At 41.1% G+C, this 22,942-nt stretch overlaps 2 protein-coding genes across 2 annotated transcripts; both read left to right on the top strand.

The window, feature by feature from the left end:
* Nucleotides 1-295: 295 nt before the first annotated feature.
* LOC108026460 (uncharacterized) lies at nt 296-1,820 on the top strand. The gene is made up of 3 exons (XM_017097400.3): nt 296-511; nt 870-1,300; nt 1,370-1,820. The coding sequence occupies exons 1-3, from the start codon at nt 395-397 to the stop codon at nt 1,455-1,457; spliced, it is 636 nt and encodes a 211-aa protein (XP_016952889.1). The 5' UTR covers nt 296-394; the 3' UTR covers nt 1,458-1,820.
* Nucleotides 1,821-10,442: 8,622 nt separating this feature from the next.
* On the top strand, nt 10,443-15,853 carry LOC108026434 (sodium-independent sulfate anion transporter). Its single transcript, XM_017097370.2, has 5 exons — nt 10,443-10,973; nt 11,679-11,899; nt 11,960-12,281; nt 12,339-12,500; nt 14,162-15,853. The coding sequence occupies exons 1-5, from the start codon at nt 10,499-10,501 to the stop codon at nt 14,863-14,865; spliced, it is 1,884 nt and encodes a 627-aa protein (XP_016952859.1). The 5' UTR covers nt 10,443-10,498; the 3' UTR covers nt 14,866-15,853.
* The last annotated feature ends 7,089 nt before the right edge of the window (nt 15,854-22,942 follow it).

Here is a 22,942-nt window from a genome sequence, read left to right as displayed (position 1 = left end):
AGAATCATTTCCCGGAAAACCATGTCAAAGGGCTTTGCAGGTAAGACACCTTATTGAGCAATGTGCAGGGGAGTTTTTCGAAATAAGCATGAAGACGAGCGGAAAGCAATGACAATTCTAGGTGCGTGCTAGAGTCCCAGGGGATTAGTCACTCCACGGGGCGATAACAGACGTCAGATGTACGTAAATCGGTGCCAGAGCCAGGCGCCTCCACAAGTGCAGGCATCGATAATGGCTGCGAAAATACGGGAAAAAGATACCGCCCTATAAAAGCCAGTTGCGGATGGGGAGCCAGTTCAGTTGAACGACGCACTCGCAGCGAACCGATCGCAGAACCGGAACATAATAGAGTCTGTAAAAAGCCGATACAAGCTACTAAACAATCAGTGACATCATGTGCAAAAGTGTGATTATCTGCCTGGCCATCGCGGCCTGCTTCTCGACGGTGTTGGGCCAAAGTTCCCCAAGTTCCTGTTCCTCTGCAACCGGTATTAGCTTCAACAACACGGATGTGAGTGATGAAATCATCATAGTACTATGAGCCTATCCCTCGAATAAGGATCATGAACAAATATTAAAATTATAGGAGAAAATGAAATAAAAATCACTTTAGAATCTTAACTAAATTGGAGTTGAAAAACCGTCTATATATTATGCTAATACCAATAGCCAGGATAAATGGAAAAGCAAACTGTTTCTTTAAAAAAATACCCGTCGACTGTGTGTCTGGTTACAATATTTATCATAACAAATATGTATCGTTAAAAAACGTAATATTATAAAATATTCTTGATGGGAATATTAAAGAACATTTTGAATAGGCAAACCCAGTTATAGCTGCAACATTAATTTGTATTTATAATTTCCAGTTCGCTGGCAAGTGGCTCGAGTTGGCCCGCAATCCCGCCTCGAATGTGTCCTGCATCACCCTAAACTTGGCCTTCTGGAACTACAACAACCTGCTGGTGAATGTGAGTCATTCGAGCAGCAACGTCTCCACTCTGGTGGACGTCTATGAAACTGCGAACATCACCCTGGTGGCGAACCAGGTGACCGGATACAATGTGTCCTTTATCAATGGCCAGAAGAATGAGACGGTCTTCGTGAAGCTGCTGGACTACGTGAACTCCACCTACCTGATTGGATGCAGCTACGATCCCAACAATGTTTCGAAGAGCGCTGGATTTATTCTGGGCCGATCTTCCTACACGCCTGAGGGCATCAAAATTGCTAACAATGATGCCTCCACAAAGTTCTCCAACTTCCAGAACAACACCTTTGGCAATGTCACGCAGTTGGAGTAAGTTTCATCATCGCTAAAGAGATAGTTGTATTAAATTATTTCTTTAAAACCATCTCAATCTTTCAGTTGTCGAGCCAGCTCTGCCGGACAGACCGCGCCCCTGACCCTGATTTCTGGCTTCCTGGCCCTTGCCCTGCTGATGTTGAAGGCCTAGAGAAGGAGCTGTAACCCACTGCTTTGACTAGCCAACACCATCCACCATAAAAACGATAAATAACCCAACCAAACCAAAACACTTGCCTAAGTTATTGCGTCATTCTCTTTATTTAGTTTTTAGTTGTCTTTAAACGAGCCAAGGCAAAACGATGTCAATAAAAGTAAACCGAAGTGGGTGAGGGTCTGTGAGAAAGAAAAGGCCCACTGAAAAGAACACAACTCGATAAAGGTGTAGAGACAAAATCAGGTGTCTCAATACTCTGGTGCAATCAGTGCTTTAATTTGCTGGCAACTTGTTCGACGGCATGCGTGATAAGATAAACGCAGACGATAACAAAATATATGACTGTGCCACCACCAACATCCAGTGGTATATTTGCTCTTTTTTTCCCCTTGCTAATATCTTAACAAGCAACTCATAAATCAATCAATGGCCGCGTGTTCACAGGCGAAATATTCGATACGTTTTGCCACTGATTAGTTGATTGACAAATCACTTCACCGTTTTCGGTTAGCTAATTACTCTGGTTTAAGGGCACTTGTGAAATCGCCGATTGGTGGGATTTCAATGGGTTTATCATTATGCGATAATGGTAGTAGTACCAACCATTGGTTGGTAATAACCATAAAAAAGGATGAGCATGTAGGACCGATAAATATTTGTTCTTTCTGATAGCGTCAATTATGTCAGTGTCTGAGTCAAAAAGATTAGAATACAATTATATTGACACATTCTACGACATTGCCCTTGGAAATATACCTCAAGTTTTGCACGTAAAATTAAATCAGACAGGTATAAATACCTTGACCTAGGTATAAACAAATCAGCAGACAGGGCATGTGTAATTAGCCAAAACAATCGTTTATAAAAAAGTTGATAAATATGTTTTGCCTAGATGGATAAGAACGTCTGGCCTGTAATGCAGGATTTCATAAATAATATATTACACAATTTCCCCTATCAATCAATATATCTTAAACAGGCTTTGATAATAAAAAAGTTAATATCCCATTGCATAAGAAGCTAGGTTATGGAAATGTGAATACACGAAGACATCTTCTTCGAGGGTCACTCAATCTATTCATACCCAAATAATTCCCTCTCGAACTTAGCACTTGGTCAGACGATAGAAAAGTTGTCAAGCTACAGAAAGAAAAACACCAAACCCCAGCAGACACTTAATTGTCAAAAAAAAGAGGGAAAAGCCAGTGGGAACAGCGGGAGAAGACAACTCAGTTAACGCACATACTCGATGCCGTGATTTGTTTACCACCCCGCTGCTGAAAAGAAAACACTTAAAGTCCTGGCCAAGTCTCAAAGCAGATACAAAATCCCCGGCAGCGGCTGCCTCTTACACACTTATCGAGCTTCTGGCTGGCTGTTGCTGATTTCTTGTTTATTTATTCAGCTTCAACCCAATCAGCCCGCCCACACACACATCCCGATCCTGATGCAAACAAACCCACACGAATGTAAACACAAGGCCACTAAATCACTGAACACTCTCAGCTCTGGCATTTACACCACCACCCCCACCCACGGCCCACTCGACCACCCAGTCGAAGGACTTCCCGCTCCTGATCCCGCTCCTGCGACTTCTTTTGTTGCTGCGCTTGACCCGCGGCTCCTGGCCCTTCTCCTCCAGGCTTTGTTTATGTTTATTTGTTGGCACAATTTGGTTACATTGTTTGCTTACAATCTACTCATTGTTTGCAGGGTTCGTTGTTGTTCTTGAAATCAAGTTTACATCGATTAAGTAGCGGTAAAATCTGTTGCCAAGAATAACACAAATGAAGCTTTGCCAAAAGGAGGTCCAAGGTATCTGGAAATCTGCATGAAGGATTAACCAAATTTTAGGACCAGCTCTAATAGAACATAATAGGTAGCCACCATAGTTAACTTTTTATGTTTTCTATTCTATGTCATGTTAAGGGTTAGTTTACCTGTCAGAGAAAGTTAACATGAACTTGACTTGCTTGGCAAGACAAAGTCGTTTTCTCATTGTGAAGTTAATTTTGCAAAATTTACATTTCCTTTAACCAATACCTTTCAGTAAGAGCTATAAAAGTTAACATGAGATTGGGAAATCCGCAGTTTGTCAGTTATTGTCCCCAGAACAACAACAGCTAACATGACATTGAGAAATCAGCATTTAGTCCCCAAGAAAACGAGGAAATCTTACTACAACTTTACTCACCCTGCATAACTGCCAAGCTATCTCCATATTTAACCAGCACTGCCTGAGATACCCCTGAATAAGGCATGACATTCTTGCACCTAGCCCTGCAGAGGTATTCATGACATTCCCGGGCAAACAACCAGACAATAATTATACACTCTCGAGCAGCTAATCACCCAAGAAGCCGTACTCAACTCGGCTCAGAGCCAAACCCAGGCCAAAGTCAACCGCAACAAAGTCCGGGGCCAGAGCTCCTGGTCAAATGGCAGACAAACAAAGGGCGCCTCCAATCAATGCTAATAGCAATCGTCCTGCAATATCCTCAAAGTGCTTAGAAAACCGAAAGCCAAGAACCACACAGACACACAGAATTCGGGGGAGTGTGGGTGGCTTGTGGAGTGGGCGGAGCTGGAGCAGACAAAACTATTAATTAATTTCCCAGTCACTGCAGGCCATCGACTTTGCGACCCACCGCATGCCGTTGACATGTCAGTCAATTCAGTTTTCGCAACAGATTCCAATCTCTGCCAAGGTGTGGCTGGCTTGCGAATTTGCCAAATGGCGTAGGACGACAGTTTTTATGAGGAGTTCTGAGAAGGAAAGGGAGAATTTGCTTAGACATTCGTTCAACTTGTTCTAGTGTAATTGCTGAGGGGGCTAAGGACTTTGCTGTTATCATATAAATTGAAATCTTAGCCAAGTTTGTGGCACTCGAGTCTCAAGTATTTCACAGTGGCAATCGTCACTCAAGTGTCGCTGCTCCTGAGCTACTCAGGCGCACTGAGAAAAACTTTAAAAGTCCCTAAAAAATTAGATGTTTTTCATAGTAAAAGAACTAAACAAATAACTAAAACTTAATATCAATAATTCCCTATGTTTATATGCAGTTAAATCATTCATGATCTATCTTCTATGAATCTCTCTGGTTTTATCAAAAGTAAAACGCATACTAAATAATTAAATATTAGCTTATTGACACTTCTTGAACCATCTTAGTACTCGAACAATTTTTAACACCAAATGGTAACCAAAATTCTTTCACTGTCTCATCTAGAAAACCCTAATTTATGCTGATCTCTGGCCTTTCGCCAAAGCGTTCCCGCATTTGCATAGGTTTCCCAAAACTCGGCAACAAAAACATGATTTGATTTCCAGCAGGCAGCTGATAATACTTCTCAATATGCGAGTATACATAGATATGTGTATGTTTATGCGGTGCCACAGGTGGGGGTAATTGAATGGAGGTCCTCAGTCATTTACATTCAATTAACAGTTGTAGGCCAGAGCGAATTGCCATCTATGAGATACTTGTGTGCCTGGGCATTAATACTCGACCATCCATAAATATTCATGGACAACTGCAGAGTCGTAACATAAAAGGGGTGTACACAAGAGATGCCCGTAGAGAAAGTAGGTTATCTACACCTTTACTTTTGTTCGTGTGCTTTAAATAGAAACTAACTAATTTTAAATGATTGTCGTAAAAAAAATACCAAAGTCTGATATGTTTGTGGTCATAATAAAACTTGCATGATAAGAAACTCGACCCGAAATTATTTATAAATATTTGTCAATAGTCAATACATCAATACTGATTCATTAAAAACCAGCCATTAATCATAAATAATTATAGTGATAAGGGAATAAAATTCCTAATACCTCTGTCCCTTTGGCACGCCGCCCCTGGACAATTTACATTTGTGCCTAATTTATGCCGCATGAACTTGGGCCTTTGTGTAATGGAACTGTGTTTTGTCTTTAGTTGACTTTGGGCTAATGCATAAGATAATTACAGTTCCAGAGAAAGTGTCTTACGGATTACATATTCATCAGGCCTTGATGACTACTGATGGAGCTCAAGATATGAGCAAGAGGAATTAAAGATGAGCCAATGTTGTTTATAATTATGAAATTAATATTCCATGATAGGGGGTATATCTAGAGAGATATTATTTAATTTAATTATATTGAACATTAAGTGGTTAATATTTTAAAGTAATACACCCACGAGTAACCCAACTTAGCTGAACTTCTGGCAGACATTAACCTACTCCTAAATCCTGCCATCACACTCCGCTTGCTCAAACGGCGAACGTGTGAATCCCCTTTTGACAGCTCGTCTCATCTGCAATTAAAGCAATTAATTAAGTTGGTTACCCCACTCCTTCAAGCCGCAAAGCTCGAACAGTAAAAGAAAACGATAGCCTGACGAACGTTCTCCGAGAAAATTTAACTTCAACCCATCCCAGGGCATTATTTTAAAGGCCAATTACAGTTGGAGCAGGAGCAATGGGTATGGGCTGTGGGATATGGGAAATAGGATATAGAAAGAGCGGGTGTTGGCGCAAATTGCTGCAAATCCACGGCGGATGGCCGCCTGCCTCCAACACCTTTCGCTTTGTGGGTGGGCCGGTGTGTGTTGGCACAGGCATTATTCGTAACGAGCGACATGATCATAAAAATAAACGCAAAATATAACACAAAACGCAAACACAATAATGGCCTGGGAGTGCCTTAGTTTTTATTTTTACACCTGTTTACAAACAAAGCAAAAAAGCCGGAGCTCGGGCGAACGGAGGACGAGCAAATTTGACTGCGCCAGCACGCACACAATTAAATTTCCGGTACAACACCTACATGGGAATGCCCCGAAAAACCCCCGAAAACCCTACGAAAACCCTCGAAGCCCCCTTAAAGTACACTTTGATTTCCGTGCCACAACTTTCTATGTGCTTGTGTGTGAGTTAGTGTGTGTGTGCAGCGTGTTTGAGCCATTAAAATTACGCCTAACGGAGTTGCAAACGCACCCAAACTCAAACAGGAAAATACACTGAAAAAAATTAAAGGCTCCTCCCAACTTTGGTTTAAAAAAAATATATTTATATATATATATATATATATTTTTTTTTTTTTTTTGAAAGAAAATAAGTGTTTTGTGATCGATGAGAAATATGGAATGGAAAATTTTGGATCTGGTTCATCTTATCAGAGCTATTAATAAACTCCTTATTTAACTCATTTGGTTCAGGAGGTTTTTTTCATAACAAATTCAATTAAATTCCTGATTTACCCTTTTCTCAGTGCACAAATAGGAGACGTAAAAATGTGCGAGGCTCACGCGGCGTATGAGTATTTTTCTGACTCACTCTAACTGCTCCGCCACGTTTCATTTGAAATCCATGGCACGTTTGCTCCAACAACACACCACCAGCTCCCGGAGACACGGAGCAATTTTCAATATTCCCGCCGCCCGACGGTGGGCGGTGGAAAATAGGCGCTGGGCGTGGCAGGTGGCGGATATAATGCGGCGACGACAATGCCTGAGTTGCTGTCAAAATTGGCAAAAATCGACGAGGCCTCGGCGCGCTAACTAAAAATCAAAGGCGTCCTGGCCCACTTCGAGTCCTCGAAGGGCAGCTACGTGTGGGGGCCATAATATTTATGCTGCTGCACAAACAGCCAAAGAGCCAAACACTCCCCTGCAAACTTGGGAGGCGCACACGTTGCGTATGCGTAATATTTGCTCGGGATTATTACAGGCTGGCACTTGAGACGCGCACACGTCGCAGCCCCAATAAAAATTTATACATGTTTATGTATGTGCCTGCACTTAATAATAAAATTTCGTTTAATTCCGAGTTTTGAATTTCATTTTTATGATTCCCCTCGCTTTTTTCGCATTTGGCCCGCGCCTATTTATTTGCCCCGCCAGGTGTTCGCCGTAACGTGATAAAATTTTAATTATATTTGCAGCGGAGGAGATTGGATATTTACTTTCTTGCTACTCATTGTAATTTGATTTTTATTTTTCTTTTCACATTGTTTATTTGGTTGCTTGGCATGGCAATTCGTCTTTAATGATTGTTTTTTGGTTTTAATTTGGTTATTAAAAAATTGTGGCTTAAACAAAGTTGAATAATTAATATATAAATATATTTGCAATATAAAAATAAAAATCCTTTTCCTAGAAAAGGAGAAATTATGGAATACAAAATTAAACATTTGTTGTACGAACATAATACCTTTAGCCTCCAATCCAATGTTGTTATTATTGAACAAATTAATTATTGATTAAAAATCGTTCCGCTACTTTGTAGCTAGTAGTATGTTAAGGCCAAGGCATACCTTACCGGAAATGCATTTGGGGCTTATAAATTTCATTAGGCCAGGGCGAAAGCCTTCTGACACTGATGTCGGCTCAGACTGTCTGAGGACCTCACCGACTGTCCTGTCTGCTGTTTTCTGCTCTCCGTCCGATGTTTGTTTATCTCCCTTCTGGCTTTGCCTAATGGACGCCTGCCAACAGCTGGCAGGACACTTTGAGCAGCCAACTCATCGTCTCCTGGCTGCTGGCAGTGGAAACATTGTATTCGAGTCAGGTGCGTTGTGAATTTTGCTGCAACAGTCATTATAATAATGCCACAACGAAGTGTGCTCGGAAATAATAATCAAGTTGCTCGGCGTTGTCCGGGGATGGTGAGACTTGGTTGGTTGGGGGATCTGGGATGGAGAACACAGCTGCTGGCACTTGATGGTTTCGTGTACGTTGTAGACCAGCCAGGGCACTTAAAATTTCATTTAAATATGGACTCCTCGTTGAATGTGCAATCGTGCATTGTTGCACTTCTGCTGGCACCGCTGCAAGTGCAATAATCGCCTCAAATAATAACTTTAAGTGCATAATTTTATAAAGTTCTCGCTGGTCTGGCTGTAATAGCCATTCTTGCCTTTGCAAGTACGTGAGTACATTTGCCATTGGCTTGCCAGGAACCATTTCGAGTTTCAGTCAAGGCAATGCAAATAAATATACCTTTATGTTTCCCTGCCTTTAATTACATATCCTTTAAGGGTTTTCGTTGTTCTATTATAGTATAATACATCTAAAAGCCTGAAAGGTCAATGCCCATACCAGAAGTCATTGTACACCAATCAATTTGGGATGGCAAAAGCCCCTTGTGTCTGGCACTTGCCACAACATTCGATTAGTTAGGCCGCCTGTCTGTTTTGAGTTACTGATTCGCTGTTTTTTCTTACCCCCTCGCATTTGGATTTAATTGATTCTGTGCAATGGCTGCAATTCAACCAGCAAAAGTCGACCCTCCCATAAGTTCAAAACATTTCGCACAGTTGTTTGTGCCAAACGCATTTAGCACTAATTGTTCGCATACATAAAGTATCCTTTTTCAATCGTTTGCATAACAAATCGTGAGCCCAAATGGCGAATGAGTGCTGGCTCGACGACCATTTATTTAAATATTTCCGACACGCACCGCACAAATGGCCGGTTCTGATTAAAAACAGATTTGTTCAGATTGGTTTTATAATAACCTTACAGACTTTTTTTAAAATGATTTTATTTTTAGCAGAAGCACTTTTGCGGTTTTTCATTTATCACAGGAATAATCTCCTTTGCAGTCGATAAAAGCCGCTAAATTTAAGCAAATAAATGTTTAAATGTTTTTGTCGACTTATTTTTCTCTATTCTCTGGAATAGAAAACGTAAGCCCAAGACAATCAAACTTTTTAATTTTCATTTACATTAAAATGATGTGGGTTTTTATTTGCTTTGCCATTTGTTGGTGCCGTTTGGCGCTTTTGATAAAAAAATTTGCATACAACAATTTTTCCCACTTCACTTTCCGGAAAAGTTTGCCTTTTTACATTTGCATAACTCAACATCTAGACAAACAGAAATGGAAGGAGAGTGAAACCTAAGTGATAACATTAAAAGGGAAAGTCACGGAAAGCAAATATGAATCATACGCCATGTGTGGCAAATGCGATGAAACAAACATTTCGGGTGCGAAGTAAAAATAATTTGCAAGAATAAATAATTATATGCGGAATTAAGGGGAAAGTTTGCTAGATAAAAGTTAATGGGATGCTGCAACGAAATGGGGAAAAATCTCAAGGGATACTTCCTAACCTCTCCTTAAATATATAAACTCTAAATCCGCAACAAGCCAACATGTATTTTCACTAAGAAATTAATAAGTGTTAAATATATTCTGCGTTTAATACCTACCTACCATAATATAATATAATTTAACCTGCGACTCGCCACATTTATTCATTATCACTTTTTGCTTAACCTACCTATATGCAACGCTTTCGTCATACAGGTTTCCTTAACTCTATAGGTAAATAAATAATTCACGTGCTAACATCTTGGCGATATCGTCAATTGTTATGCTTCTTAGCACTTTTTTCACAAATAAATATTTACTTATTGTGATTTGTTTAAAAAGTGTCTAGAGGTCTCTTAATGGTGTCATCAGACTTATATGGGCTAATGACTATTCGCGGAAGTTATTTAGACAAAAATGAATTCCGAAAAAAAAATCCTGATAATCCTTTCTAAGTATTTACATAATATTCAACTCCTTAACCCACTGGTCTTCTAAATAAACCAAGTGTTAACAAACTTCGCGATGTCGTCAATTGTTACACGGCGACTGAGCAGTCTTTTGGCACATTTTTCCAGCGTCTAATGAAGATATTATCCAATTAACAGGTCCGAGATAATTGAGATGCCGTCAAAATGAACAATCAAACAAGGGGGTTTGAACTAGATATATTTTTTTACAGCCCAAATACACACCCATCCAGAGCGGAGATAGCGAGTGATAAGTCGAGCGCGGCACGAGAACCCAAGCGCCGCGCCACAATGCCAATTGAGGCTCTGATGTGTAAGGCAAACACGAGTCGGCATAGCAATCTACAGTCTACAATCTGCGATACGATCTCGAGATCATTATCAGTGGGATGATCTCGGCCGGTGCTATCATTCGACAGTTGCGATTTGTGGCGCACAGACGTGCGATTAGCTAAGAAATCCCAACACCGATCCTAACTAGCGATGTATCCGCAACTGGAAACAGAAGCCGAGGCCCTGGAAAACGCCACGGCGCGGGCTCTTTTACCAGGTGCCATAAGTAAACCCGCCAGTGAAGCCGGAAAGGCTCCAGGGACTAGCAGATGGAAGCGCCACCTCCATCGCCACATCCCGGTTTTCCAGTGGCTGCCACTCTACACCACCGAATGGGGAATCGACGACTTCATAGCCGGTATTACCCTGGGCCTCACGATCATACCCGAGAGTATGGCCTGCGCCCTCCTGGCAGGTCTGCCAGCCCGATATGGCCTGTGCTCGGCGTTTATTGGGCCCCTGATCTATCTGATCTTCGGCTCCATCGACAAGGTCATCATCGGACCCACCAGCCTGGTGGCCCTGGTCAGTGTCCAGTTCACCGTGGGACGACCCATCGAGTTCGCCTTCCTGCTCACCTTTCTCAGCGGAATTGTGCAGATCATTATGGGCACCATGCGAATGGGTGAGTCTAAGCCATACACTGTAAAAAAAACTTAACGTTCTGGTGAAACTCATAAATTGCAAGTAATATGAAGAAATTGCCAGAAAATCTGTTTGACACTGAGTTTTAAAGGTTATTTTACTCTTTATATTCTTTATTTTAAAAAAATGAGTTATATTATAATACATTTGATTTTGTAATTTAAATATATTTTGTTTAAAATTTTCCCTAATAGCGTGGCGTCTAAGTATCAGCTGGATTACGTGTGATCTCACTGCTAAATTGACTTAAGTGCGACATGTGTTACTTCCCCCGTGAACTTGGTCCAATTGAATTGAAATAGATCCGCTTTAAAGCTCGCTTAAGCACCTAATTGAGTGTGCTGCACGATAACTGTTATGCGGTCTGTCCGTGATTAGCACTATTTGTCTCAATTAACACTTCTTCGGATGAGACTCGGCTTGTGGATTTCTATACGGAACTACAATAGATCCGGAAAAATCGAGGGGGTGGCTGGATAAGGCAAATAAAGACAGGTGTCATTGAGCTTCTTAAACTTCCTAAATTTGTATTTCGAATTAACTTCCAGTCTTTTGTAGACCACTTAAACTTTTTTATTTATTTTAAAAACCTAGATTCATTTTAACCAACAAATTATTGAGTTAATCATTTTGCATATGTACTAAAATATTTAATTTTTTATTGTATTATATTTGATTTTTCTAGGGTTTATATTTGAGTTTATTTCCATGCCCGTGATTAAAGCCTTTTCTTCGGCAACTGCCATCCTGGTAATAGAATCCCAGCTCAAAGTACTGCTGGGCATAAAGTACTTGGTGGCAGGTCTTCTAAATTCGGTTGGAATGCTGAGCTCCCGCATTGAAGAGTCCAACATGGCAGATCTGACGGTTGGAATTTGTGCCATTGTTTTTCTGCTTTTATTGGAGGTGAGATTAAGTGATATAATAATTTATTTATTTCTAAAATTCATAGTATTTCCCCTGCAGTTATTGGAGCGTGTGGCTAGTAATGAAAAGCGAAGCAAACTTTTAAGGATATGCTGTCGGTATTTGTCCACCTCAAGGAATACTTTGATTGTACTCATTGCAGCCATTGTCTCCTATATTTGGATTCACAAAAGTGGACAAGTTCCATATGCTCTCAGCAAGAATGCCCTGGCCTCTCTGCCCAATTTTACAGTGCCCAATTTTAGTATTGTCACCCCCGAGCGTAGCTACAGTTTCTGGGAGATTTTGAAAGAACTGAACATGGGTATTATAGTAATTCCAATTGTGGGTATACTGACGAACATATCGATTGGAAAATTAAGTGCGTATTAAGAGGAGAGAAAAATAAATATTTATTCAACATTTACTTTACTTCCAGCTCCCAAGGGATTGGTGGATACGAACCAGGAGCTCCTCACCGTAGGCTTGTGCAATATGTTCGGATCCTGCGTCCAGGCAATGCCTTCATCAGGAGCCTTTACCCGTTACGCCATCAGCACAGCCTGTGGCCTCAGGACTCCAATGGCCAATCTGTATCTGGGTGAGTCCAGCGGAGTGTAAAGGCACAATGCCCGAACTCAACACTGTTTCATAGACTGAGGAAAGCAATCAATTACCTTCGATATTTATTTACCTATTAAAAATCGTTAGGGTCTAAAGTCTACTTTTAAATGAGAATCAAATTTTTAACACATTTTCATGTTTTTCTAAATTCTCTAACCCGGGTAGTTTTATATCAATTAAGACGAGGTATATCTCTCTAAGTTTGCAGTGTTATTTTCTTAAACCTTACATTCCAATATTTCCTTTTGGCGATGGTCGAAATTTTGGCCCTTTTCCATGTTCGATTTTTAGATAAATCCAGATGGGTTTCAGTATCCGAACCCAAAACAGCACTTCGAATTTCCATAACTTCTATAATTTTATCCCGATCCAGACGTGGGATGCCTCTATGAATTTGTGGTGCAATTTTCTAAAAATCTACATTCAAGTATTCCCTTTTAGCGATGGTCGAAATTTTAGCCCATTTCCATGTAAAATTTTTAACCAAATCCAGTGGGTTTCAGTATCCGAACCCAAAATTGATCTCTGAATTTCCATAACTTCTATAATTTTATCCCGATCCAGACGTGGGATGCCTCTATGAATTTGTGGTGGAATCTTCTATCAATCTACGTTTAAATATTTCCTTTTAGCGATGGTCAAAATTTTCGCCCATTTCCATGTTAAATTTTTAATTAAGTCCAATGGGTTTCAGTATACGGACCCAAAACAGCACTTCGAATTTCCATAACTTCTATAATTTTATCCCGATCCAGACGTGGGATGCCTCTATGAATTTGTGGTGCAATTTTCTAAAAATCTACATTTAAGTATTCCCTTTTAGCGATGGTCGAAATTTTAGCCCATTTCCATGTAAAATTTTTAACCAAATCCAGTGGGTTTCAGTATCCGAACCCAAAATTGATCTCTGAATTTCCATAACTTCTATAATTTTATCCCGATCCAGACGTGGGATGCCTCTATGAATTTGTGGTGGAATCTTCTATCAATCTACGTTTAAATATTTCCTTTTAGCGATGGTCAAAATTTTCGCCCATTTCCATGTTAAATTTTTAATTAAGTCCAATGGGTTTCAGTATACGGACCCAAAACAGCACTTCGAATTTCCATAACTTCTATAATTTTATCCCGATCCAGACGTGGGATGCCTCTATGAATTTGTGGTGCAATTTTCTAAAAATCTACATTCAAATATTCCCTTATAGCGATGGTCGAAATTTTAGCCCATTTCCATGTTAAATTTTTAACTAAGTCCAATGGGTTTCAGTATCCGAACCCAAAATAGCACTTCGAATTTCCATAACTTCCATAATTGTATCCCGATTTAGACGTGGGATGCCTCTATGAATTTGTGATAGAATTTTCTAAAAATCTACGTTCAAATATTTCCTGTTAGCGATGGTCGAAATTTTAGCCCATTTCCATGTTTAGGTAATTCCAATAAGTTTCAGTATTGGAACCGAAAGCTGTACTTCTAATTTTCATAACTTGGGTAATCCTATCCTGATAAAGATTTTGGATGCCACTTTGAATTTATGATGACAATATCTAATATTTTACATGATAAATTTAGTTTTAAAAGAGGGTTGTGTTTAAAGATGTACATACTGATTTTCGTGATTTTTTCTCCCTGTGTAGGCATTATCGTGCTCCTGGCCCTGAGCTACCTGAGCCCGTACTTCAACTACATCCCGGAAGCGACGTTGGCGGCCATCCTGATATGCTCGATATTCACGCTGCTGGACTTCAAGCTGCCGATGCGATTGTGGCGCGACTCGAAGCGCGACTTTGCCACCTGGCTGCTGTGCTTCTGCGTGTGCGTGCTCTTCGGCGTGGAGGTGGGCCTGTTCGTGAGCATCGTGGTGACGGCCCTGCACCTGCTGTTTCTGTGGGCACGTCCCGAGATCCGGGTGAAGATTGAGCAGCTGGAGGAGATGCAGTACATCCGGGTGACGCCGGGCAACGGGATCTACTTTCCGGCCATCAATTATCTGAGGGAGCGAGTGCTCAAGGCCTGCACCCGGGCGGACTTTAAGATTACGGTGGTGATCGATGGCCAAAGGATCAATGGCATGGACTATACGGCTGCCCAGGGTATATCGAAGCTATCGAGTGATCTGTGCCGGCAGGCTGATGCCTCCAGTTCCACTCTGCTGATCCTCTTCCGGTTTCCGGAGCACTTGCAACGCCTCATCGATCACACGGACAACCTGGTCTTCTGCGAGAGCGAGAGCAAGGTCAAGGAGTTCCTTACCCAGGAGTCCCTGCGCAATGGCTACATCAACCTGAAGGAGCACATAAGGGCCTCCATCGATTTGGGCTATAAAATCGACATCGATTAAGGGATATACCTACCTACACACTCCGCCCCCTAGTTAGCTGCTTGTGTTATTTATTTAAGTTTAGTTGGAGAAATTGTCGTCGCTGGCTGCAAATGGAAATAAAAGTGAAGGAAAAGTGGAACAAATGCCTTGATGGCAGCAATTTATAAAATCCCCCCAACCCAAACCAAACTGACCTCTGGAGGAGATGGGGCTGGAAATGGGGTTGGGGTTGGGGATGGGCTGAATAGATGCGGTGCCGCTGGCGACGCCGTCAATGATTGCCAAGCTAATGGATTTCTGTTTACTTTTTCACTTAGAGCGGGCGCCAAGGAGGAAAAGCAGCAGGAAAAGCGGCAGAAACAGCAGCAGCTGGAGCATAAGGAAAAAACAAGGTTTTGAAAAATAGCGCAAAAGAAATTAGAGAAAAGCGAAAGCGAACAGCTAACTTCTCTAGCCAAAAAAAAAGAAACGGAAAAGAAAAAAAACAAGGTGCGCTGGAAAAAGGGCCGAAAAACACAGCTGAAAAGAAACTGCAAGAAATTAAACTAAAATCCTAGCGTAAAGTGGATCAAACGCAATAAAAACAAGCAATGGCATAAATTAAATTAGTCAAGACCGAAAAAAGATTACTCTTTCGGATAAAAACACAAATAAATCTTTAAGCCAATTACAAGGATAAGATAAATAAAATAATTAAGTGGTGGATTTGGTAGTGGATTTAAACGATTACCCCATAAAATATTATTATAATTTTGAAATGTTGGTAATGAGTCAAAAGAAAAGTAGGTAAGTATTTTTTTTTTTTGTATCATAAGAAACAATTGTTAAGAATAAGCAAAATAAAAAACTATTTTAGAAATTGAAAGCTTATTTATTTGTGATTTTAACGTATTTACTTTATAACAACTTAAATCTTAAATCTTATCAAAGCACAGAAAAAACCTGTAAAAACTGTTTATTATCTTTTTAAACTAATTAATAAAACCAAGATGAAAATCAGACTTTAGATTTTAGATTGCGCTACATTAGGTTTTAATTTCAAAAGGATTTAAGTGCCAAGTCTGTTGATTTAATATAACTATAGAGCATTAAGCACGAAGCAATAAAACCCTGGGGAAGGCGGGTTAATTACGTAAGGTTAAGAGAACTAGAAAGAGAGGGGCTTAAAGGGCCAGACAGAGAGGGCAGGCTGGTTAGACAGAGCAACTACAAGCGGACCAAGTCGGTCTTCTAAGTAGATTTGCAGCACTTGAGGCGGTGTAAGTGAAAAGCGGGGCTTCCCCGCCTAAAAACCTCCCGTCTTGGCTGCTGTTGATTGCATTGGCAAACGAAGTGAGCAGATTTAATGAAATTTAAAACGCTGTCCGGAACTTGTCCGATGCGAAAAGGAGGTGGAACTGTGCGGTTGGCCGAATGCAGATTTAGTGGCCAGGTGGCCGAGTCCTGAAACCTGGCCAATGCAAATTCTCGAGTCAAACTGCTCCCGACTGTTAATTATTTCAATGGACTCTGTTTACCAAGCATTTCAGTTTGACTGGCGATTTTCTGCATTGTTGGGCTAATGAGAATTTTAGCTCTCGGCGCTGCAAGTAGAGCATAAGAAATGGGGGAGAATTCCAATTAATATGCTAATCAAACCGATTGATGGAGAAATCACTTAATGGCCAAAACCAGTGACCATAACAGCGTCAATATCCTGCCAATATCCATGTCGACACACCGCAAAAACCAAATATCATTCAAATTGCGGTCCATGCAATCAAATTTTCACACACGAAAAAAATATGCCATACAAATTATCAAAAGCGTAACAATTTTTGAGCTGCATACTTTTGCGGCCGTGGGGATCAAACAGAACTTGTTGACACAACCCGCCCGATTTTCCCAATTCCCCCGCGATGAACAAACATAAAGCCAAAATAAGCCAGACCGCATTTGTTCTGCGCCTGTTTATTGCTAAATGTGCAATCATTTCCTCTTTTTTTTGCCATATTTTCAGATGCAAAATGGCAAACCAGATGAAAGTTGGACGTGCATCTCGTAGGCCGGTCTAATAATATTTATTTTCACATGCGGTTAGGTGCATGAAAATCATTTGCTTTGTGCTCAGTCAGGATAAATTTGTTTTCCTAAAAAATAGTATTCTTTGTTCTCAATTTCAGAGCACAAACGTTAGAAAAAACGTAACCTTTGTCTGGTCTACAGAAATGAATTAAGTAATCAATATTGTGTGCACATTATTTTTTTAGACGCCCATGCCAAAGCGAAAAAAACACAAATTAAATTTTCATATGAATTATTTTGCAGGTCACGTAGTATCGGGGGCTGGGGTTGCCCAGTGGGGAATTGACCATTGATACGGTTTATGTGACTGGCTGGCCAAATTTCATTTCCTGAGCCTCAGACTCCCCTTCCTCAGCCCCTGTTCTTGGGGACACACTCCCCCCTTTTTACCACCAGCAGCAACTTAATTGCTTCGCCTACGTCAATGCGACAAAACGGCAAAAGACATAATTAATAGCACAGAGAGATGGAATGGGAATGGGAATGGGAATAGGGGTTCCCCCGAGTCCCAAGTCCCTCGTTTATCGATTTTCATCCCAAAAGGGAACTCCGCCAAAGGCAAACTCAGACTCACTCAACTCGCCGGCAATTGGCCTTTGGCCGTAAAGCGTTTTAATATGCGCTAAAGTAGTCAAAGCCTAATGGCAAATCAAGGGAAAGCGGAAAATCGGAGGGGGGAAAATGGGAAGTAAACAACCTCGTGTTTGCCCTGTTTAAATTGTTTAAAATGTCAACTTGATTGCGCCTAATTAAATGCCCAGAATCCTCAAGGACAACAGACTCGCAGCACAAACTCAGAGGGCATAACGAGGCCAGGGCAAACAAAAACTTTCATAACAAGTGCTCGTACAATGAAAATAATTAACAATTTGTACAAAAGCCCAGAATCGAGAGCGATGCCAATGAGACAGCAATATTGCCGGGGAGTTTCAATTGTTAAAGGCAACACAACACTTCAAGGGGTTGTTTAAGTGCCTTGCCACATGAACTGGTTGGAAATTTAATGCCAATTACAAGTCAATTTAATTGATGGATTTAAAATGGCCACAGCTGGGGTAATTTATTTTCTTGGTATAAATTCAGGAAGAATTAAATCTTGAATATTCAAGAATATAGTATTACTTAAGGAAGAGCCTTCAACAAGTGGCAATTTATTTTTACACTAATTTTTCACATTCTCCAATCGGAAAGGCAATCAAAATGTTTGCTAAATGCGAGCGGACACTTCAACTTGGCAAGCAGCTGCCACTTTATGAGTGGAAAGCTTTCCGGCTACAAACTGCAACAGCTTGAGGCGATTGCACTTCAGTTGAAGGCCCGGCTATTAGAAGCGCTCGAAACAAAAGTGGGGCAATCAAAATGTGGCCTAAAATAAAAGTTAATGCCCGACAACAGTTGCGGCCGCACTAAGAGTAACCCACTCGAATGTGCATATTATATCAACCTCCTGGAGATGCCCACCGCAGCTGTGGATCGTCTTTACGACTGCAGCCACCCACCAGCTGCCATAAATTCCCATTTCTTTATATGCCACTCCTGGGCTTTTCCTTTGTGCCGCCGCCTTAAAGCGGGCAAAGTTAAGCGAACATCAAAAGGCAACTAATTTGGCTGTAAAAATAACATTAAATCACATTCAAGAGCAACGAATAAAGGAGCGTTCGGGATATATGCCAAGTACTCATATAGATAGAGGAAAATCGAACACACATGTTAGGGTTGTGCTGAGGTGGCCATTAAGGTGAAGGGACCACCGGCTCCACACTCCCCCTTCGCTTTTCGCCCCATCACGATTTGGTCTTTAAGCTTATGTTGCACTTGACTGAGTTTTATGCTTTGATGCTCAATGATTTTATTATTAAAAGCAACTTGTCCCGGTCCAAGGATTCTTCTTCCCCCTGGAGGATTTCCCTCCCCCCATCGTCTGAGTTTGGTTTCTTCCGTTTTTTGGGGGTTGTCTTTCAGAGCCACCCTCGGTCTAGACTCTAGACTCTGGAAATTGCCAACGGCTTTTCCGGCTGCAGCACCTTCACCTTGGGAGTCGCTTGGCTGTCTAAATATGTCACTTGAATTTGATGACGGCCACTTGCGCAGAAGGCAGGAAAAACTGTTGCCTGTTTTCCAACCCGCCAACCAACGCACCCACCGACTCACCCACACATGCGATTAAGTTTCTCCCCTCTTTTTCTGTTTTCTTAAAATATTAGTTCCCTTTTTTTCCGACGCTTTTCCTTTTGTTTGGTTCGTGGCTATGGGGAAATTGTTTTGCTGCTTTTTATTGTCATCTTTGTTATTTGTTATGGGCCACCCCACGCCAGGGTTCCGCTTTTCCTCTGCCGTATCTCTATCTGTTATTTGCTCAGACTCAGTTACAGCCACCTCGGGCCATACTCGCACATACTCGCATTTGAGGGCCAGGAGCCAAGAGCCAGTTGTCATGAATAATGAAAAAGCAACGTGAATATATTTCCTTAGGTAGTTCGGCAGTGTCAGGGGATCGGTGGAGGTGGATTGCCAGAGGGAAGGGGATGGTTTGGGACGAAGTGAGTGCACAATGGATTGTGTTCCACATGGAGAAAGGTTCGTATCGGGCAACTGAAACTATCCCATTTCCTACATAATTAAAGGGTTTTTCCTCATCCTATTTACACTTTTAATTCACCTGGAGACGTCAGTCTTGGGTTTGTTTAAATAGGTAAATGCATTTAAGAACATGAAAAACATAGCCCAAATAATTACTAAATATTTATGTTCTTAATAAATTATCCGTAAAACATATGGTTTTTCCTATTCGAATGTAATTTTCCCTTGATTATGGCACAAAAAAAACCATTCTGTTTACATAAGCTCTTCACATCTACCACCAACCGCATTTCTCAATGGATTTTCCCAAGTTTTCCCTCTTGTTTTTTCAATTTACTGGCTTTTTTCTTCGGGACTCCTTTGTGTTGTTGTCCCTTCGATGGCTGCGATGTTGTTTGCATTCCAAATTCCTTTGGCCACTCGTTGATAAAATCGAAAATCAGCAAAGCAAATAAACCCTCAATAAAGGAGCCCAAAGTGTCAATCGAGGGGGATGCTGACGATATAAGCAAATCGGGAGTGAGGGCGACTAGATAAATCTCAGTGCTAATTAAAAGCGAGCTGCGTAAACTTTAAATGAACTGCCAGCCAGAAAGGCCAAATGACAGTCAATGTCAGATGAATGCAAAATAAACAAAAAGCAAGGAATATTTTTCGCTTAATGAAAAACTTGGCCCAACGCAACGAAAAGTTCAATTCAGGCAAATGTCAGCACAGACAGCGGCAAAAACAACAACAAGGGTTAGGGGCAGCCTCTAAATGAAAAGTTTTCCCCACCCAAAAGAAAACGGCGATGATATTTTTGGGGAGGGGGTGGGTGTTTGGGTAAGAGGGAGGGTTCGAGGGACTGCAATTTCAGCCTCAAACCAAAGACAACCAAAATGAGTCCCGGATGTGGTGCAAACAAGAAAAACAAAAATGCTAAACCAACAGAATATCACAACAAAAACCGGGCAAAAGATGCTGCTGCTGCTGCTGGGCCCTCTGTTCAAACCAATACAGATAAAGGCCAAATTACTTTCTGGCCAAGAAGCTGCCGCCACGAACCGCAACTTGAAAACCATCGGACAAACAAGAGCCAAACCCATGGTCATGTTGTACTTTTTCGATGAGTTTACGGAGGGCGATCCTTCGGGGAAAACTTCTCCGCCAGCTGAAGAGCCCGCCCTGGGGATCGGAAAAGCGGAAAAGTCTGACGCAGATGGTTAAGTTGGTGAGAGTGATTCATAAAGATCCTCGTTGAAGGTGACTAGAGGACGTGAGGGAATCAAAGTGACGGACACACATGAGACATGAAAGTTTTACACAGCTAAAGGTAAGGAAAGATGGTAAAGTTAGCAACAAAGCAAGTAAATTCTTAAATTTTATAATATTTACTTAACATTTAACCTCTATGGTACATTAAATTAGATCATAAATCAACCCTTTCCTCGGCCAAGGAAATAATCTAAGTTCTTTCATAAGAGCTACAAATATTACAGCCAACGAGAGCACTAAAAATGGTTAGATTATCCCAGAAAACCACACAAAACATTAGTAAACCCTCTCCTAATCACTTTAAGAATCTGAAACTTTCTTCATCTACTTCGATTAGGAAAGTTTCGCCTCCGAGCTTAACCCGAGCTAAAAACTTCACCTGCAATAATCATTTGCTGTTGACCATATAAAGTAGACATTAAAGTCACCTTTACAGCACTCGACCCGAGTGTAACCGCAAAAACTGGCACACAACCAAGATCCGAAATCCAGCAGTTTTCGATGGCAAAAACCCGTAACCAGACAATGTTCGTAGATGGGAACCAGCAAAGTTTCCCATCCTCGATCTGTGCCCCTGTTTCGGTCACAAATTGCAGTCGGAGCTCGGTGACAACCACAAAAATAAGTGTTTACAGCATTGATTACAAGAAATGGGCGGTGGTTGAGGCAGTGCCACAAGCATCACGAGCAGGAGTGCCACCGTTTGATGTTGATTAGAGCCGCAGCAAGCCACACACATTTTTGCATTTCTTAAGATAGTCTGCCGGGCAGATTACACTGAAAGAAAGGGGACTCCCATTAACAAGGATCATTAAAGAATAATCTCCCGATTTAGCAACAACCATACCCTAAAGTAAATCTTTCGTTAAATTGTATTTTTTAAAAGAATAAAGTTAATAAAAACTATAAATAGAATATTTCAATTAATACATAAAAGGGTACAAAACATTTTTTATCCAATAAAATATATAAGATATCTATCACATCTTTTACGAGTGTCAATTTTTGATAATGAGACATTTTCTCGACCTCATTTTAAAATAAAAGTAGGGCTAAAAATTATAGTTTTCAGAACGTTTTTTAGGCTTATAAGGTTTTATTTTCAAAAGTGGCCGAGAATAGATAAATTAAAGAAATTTTTAACACAGGAAATATATACAATTTTCACAATTTTTAACCTTCGGTTAGTTACAAAGTAGATAAAAAATAGCAATATTAAAAATTTAAAAAAATGTGTAATCTTTGTTTATTAATCGCTTTCTTTTTCTCCAGTGCACTCCCTTAGTCAGTTAGCGTGTCAGTAGTGCCAGGGGATTGGCCAAGTCTGCAGCTCGGGGCAGGGGCTGGGAAACTGGGGCAGGAAGCTGGGCTGCTTTGGCTGGTTTTGCGGGAATTGGTTTAGGTGTCAACTCTGCGGCCGCACACAATTGACAAACAGTGAAACCCTTTTTGTGGCACTTCCGTTGCGTTTGTTTGCTAGTTTACAACCCACCCGGCCGAATCCCCCTGCAGTTCCCTCGGCCACGTCCTTGTGCTCCTGCTGCCGGCTGCCTGTTGTGACAAAAGTTTATACCCCAAGCATTTGAACTGCATTTCATTACGGCGAGGACCCCGACAACTGGAACTGCTTCTGGACTCGTTGGAGGGGCTACCGTATATATATGGGGATGCGGAATGCAAATGGTGTTGGCGCCATATTGAAAGCTCGGCAAAACTCGGCGGCCAAGGCAGTCGTCCCCCTTTTCCCATTTTCCTCCCTCCAATTTCCATTGCCCGCATTTGCAGCCGCAGCGTCAGTCTTTTGTGGTTTTCAGGGGGGGGTTTTCAGGCGGTTCCGCAGGGGCTACAAAACCCCCAACGAAGCGTATAAGTGGCCCTTATCCCAGCTTGAAGTTAGGGGGAGGTGGTACCAACATCACCCCTCTTCGGCTGTATATTGTATTGGCAAATATTCTCATGACAATAGGAATTTTTATTGAATTTATGCAAAAAATTGCAAATTTCATTTGCCACTAACAAAAAGAGTTGTGTTCGCAGTTGTGTAGTGGATAGAACGCAAAAAGAAAAAAAAAAAAAAGAAAAACATTTTCCATATTTCTGTTGTTTTTGCGTGTGCCAGGCTAAATTTTGTGTTTATGAAAAGGGGGCGGGAACTGGATAGGAAAGTGACACCAAATGAAATGGCATGCATTCG

Source organism: Drosophila biarmipes, chromosome 3R (assembly GCF_025231255.1).
Source record: "Drosophila biarmipes strain raj3 chromosome 3R, RU_DBia_V1.1, whole genome shotgun sequence".
Classification (NCBI taxonomy): Eukaryota; Metazoa; Arthropoda; class Insecta; order Diptera; family Drosophilidae; genus Drosophila; species Drosophila biarmipes.
Note: the sequence above shows the minus strand (reverse complement) of the source record. Positions and strands in the feature narration are given on the sequence as shown.

Excerpts from the sequence above, each read along its gene's own strand:
- LOC108026434 (XM_017097370.2), top strand. The coding sequence starts at position 10,499 with ATGTATCCGCAACTGGAAACAGAAGCCGAGGCCCTGGAAAACGCCACG. Across the intron at positions 10,974-11,678 it reads TATGGGCACCATGCGAATGG|GGTTTATATTTGAGTTTATT; the intron begins GTGAGTCTAAGC and ends TGATTTTTCTAG. Across the intron at positions 11,900-11,959 it reads TTTTTCTGCTTTTATTGGAG|TTATTGGAGCGTGTGGCTAG; the intron begins GTGAGATTAAGT and ends TTTCCCCTGCAG.
- LOC108026460 (XM_017097400.3), top strand. The coding sequence starts at position 395 with ATGTGCAAAAGTGTGATTATCTGCCTGGCCATCGCGGCCTGCTTCTCG. Across the intron at positions 512-869 it reads TTAGCTTCAACAACACGGAT|TTCGCTGGCAAGTGGCTCGA; the intron begins GTGAGTGATGAA and ends TATAATTTCCAG. Across the intron at positions 1,301-1,369 it reads GGCAATGTCACGCAGTTGGA|TTGTCGAGCCAGCTCTGCCG; the intron begins GTAAGTTTCATC and ends TCAATCTTTCAG.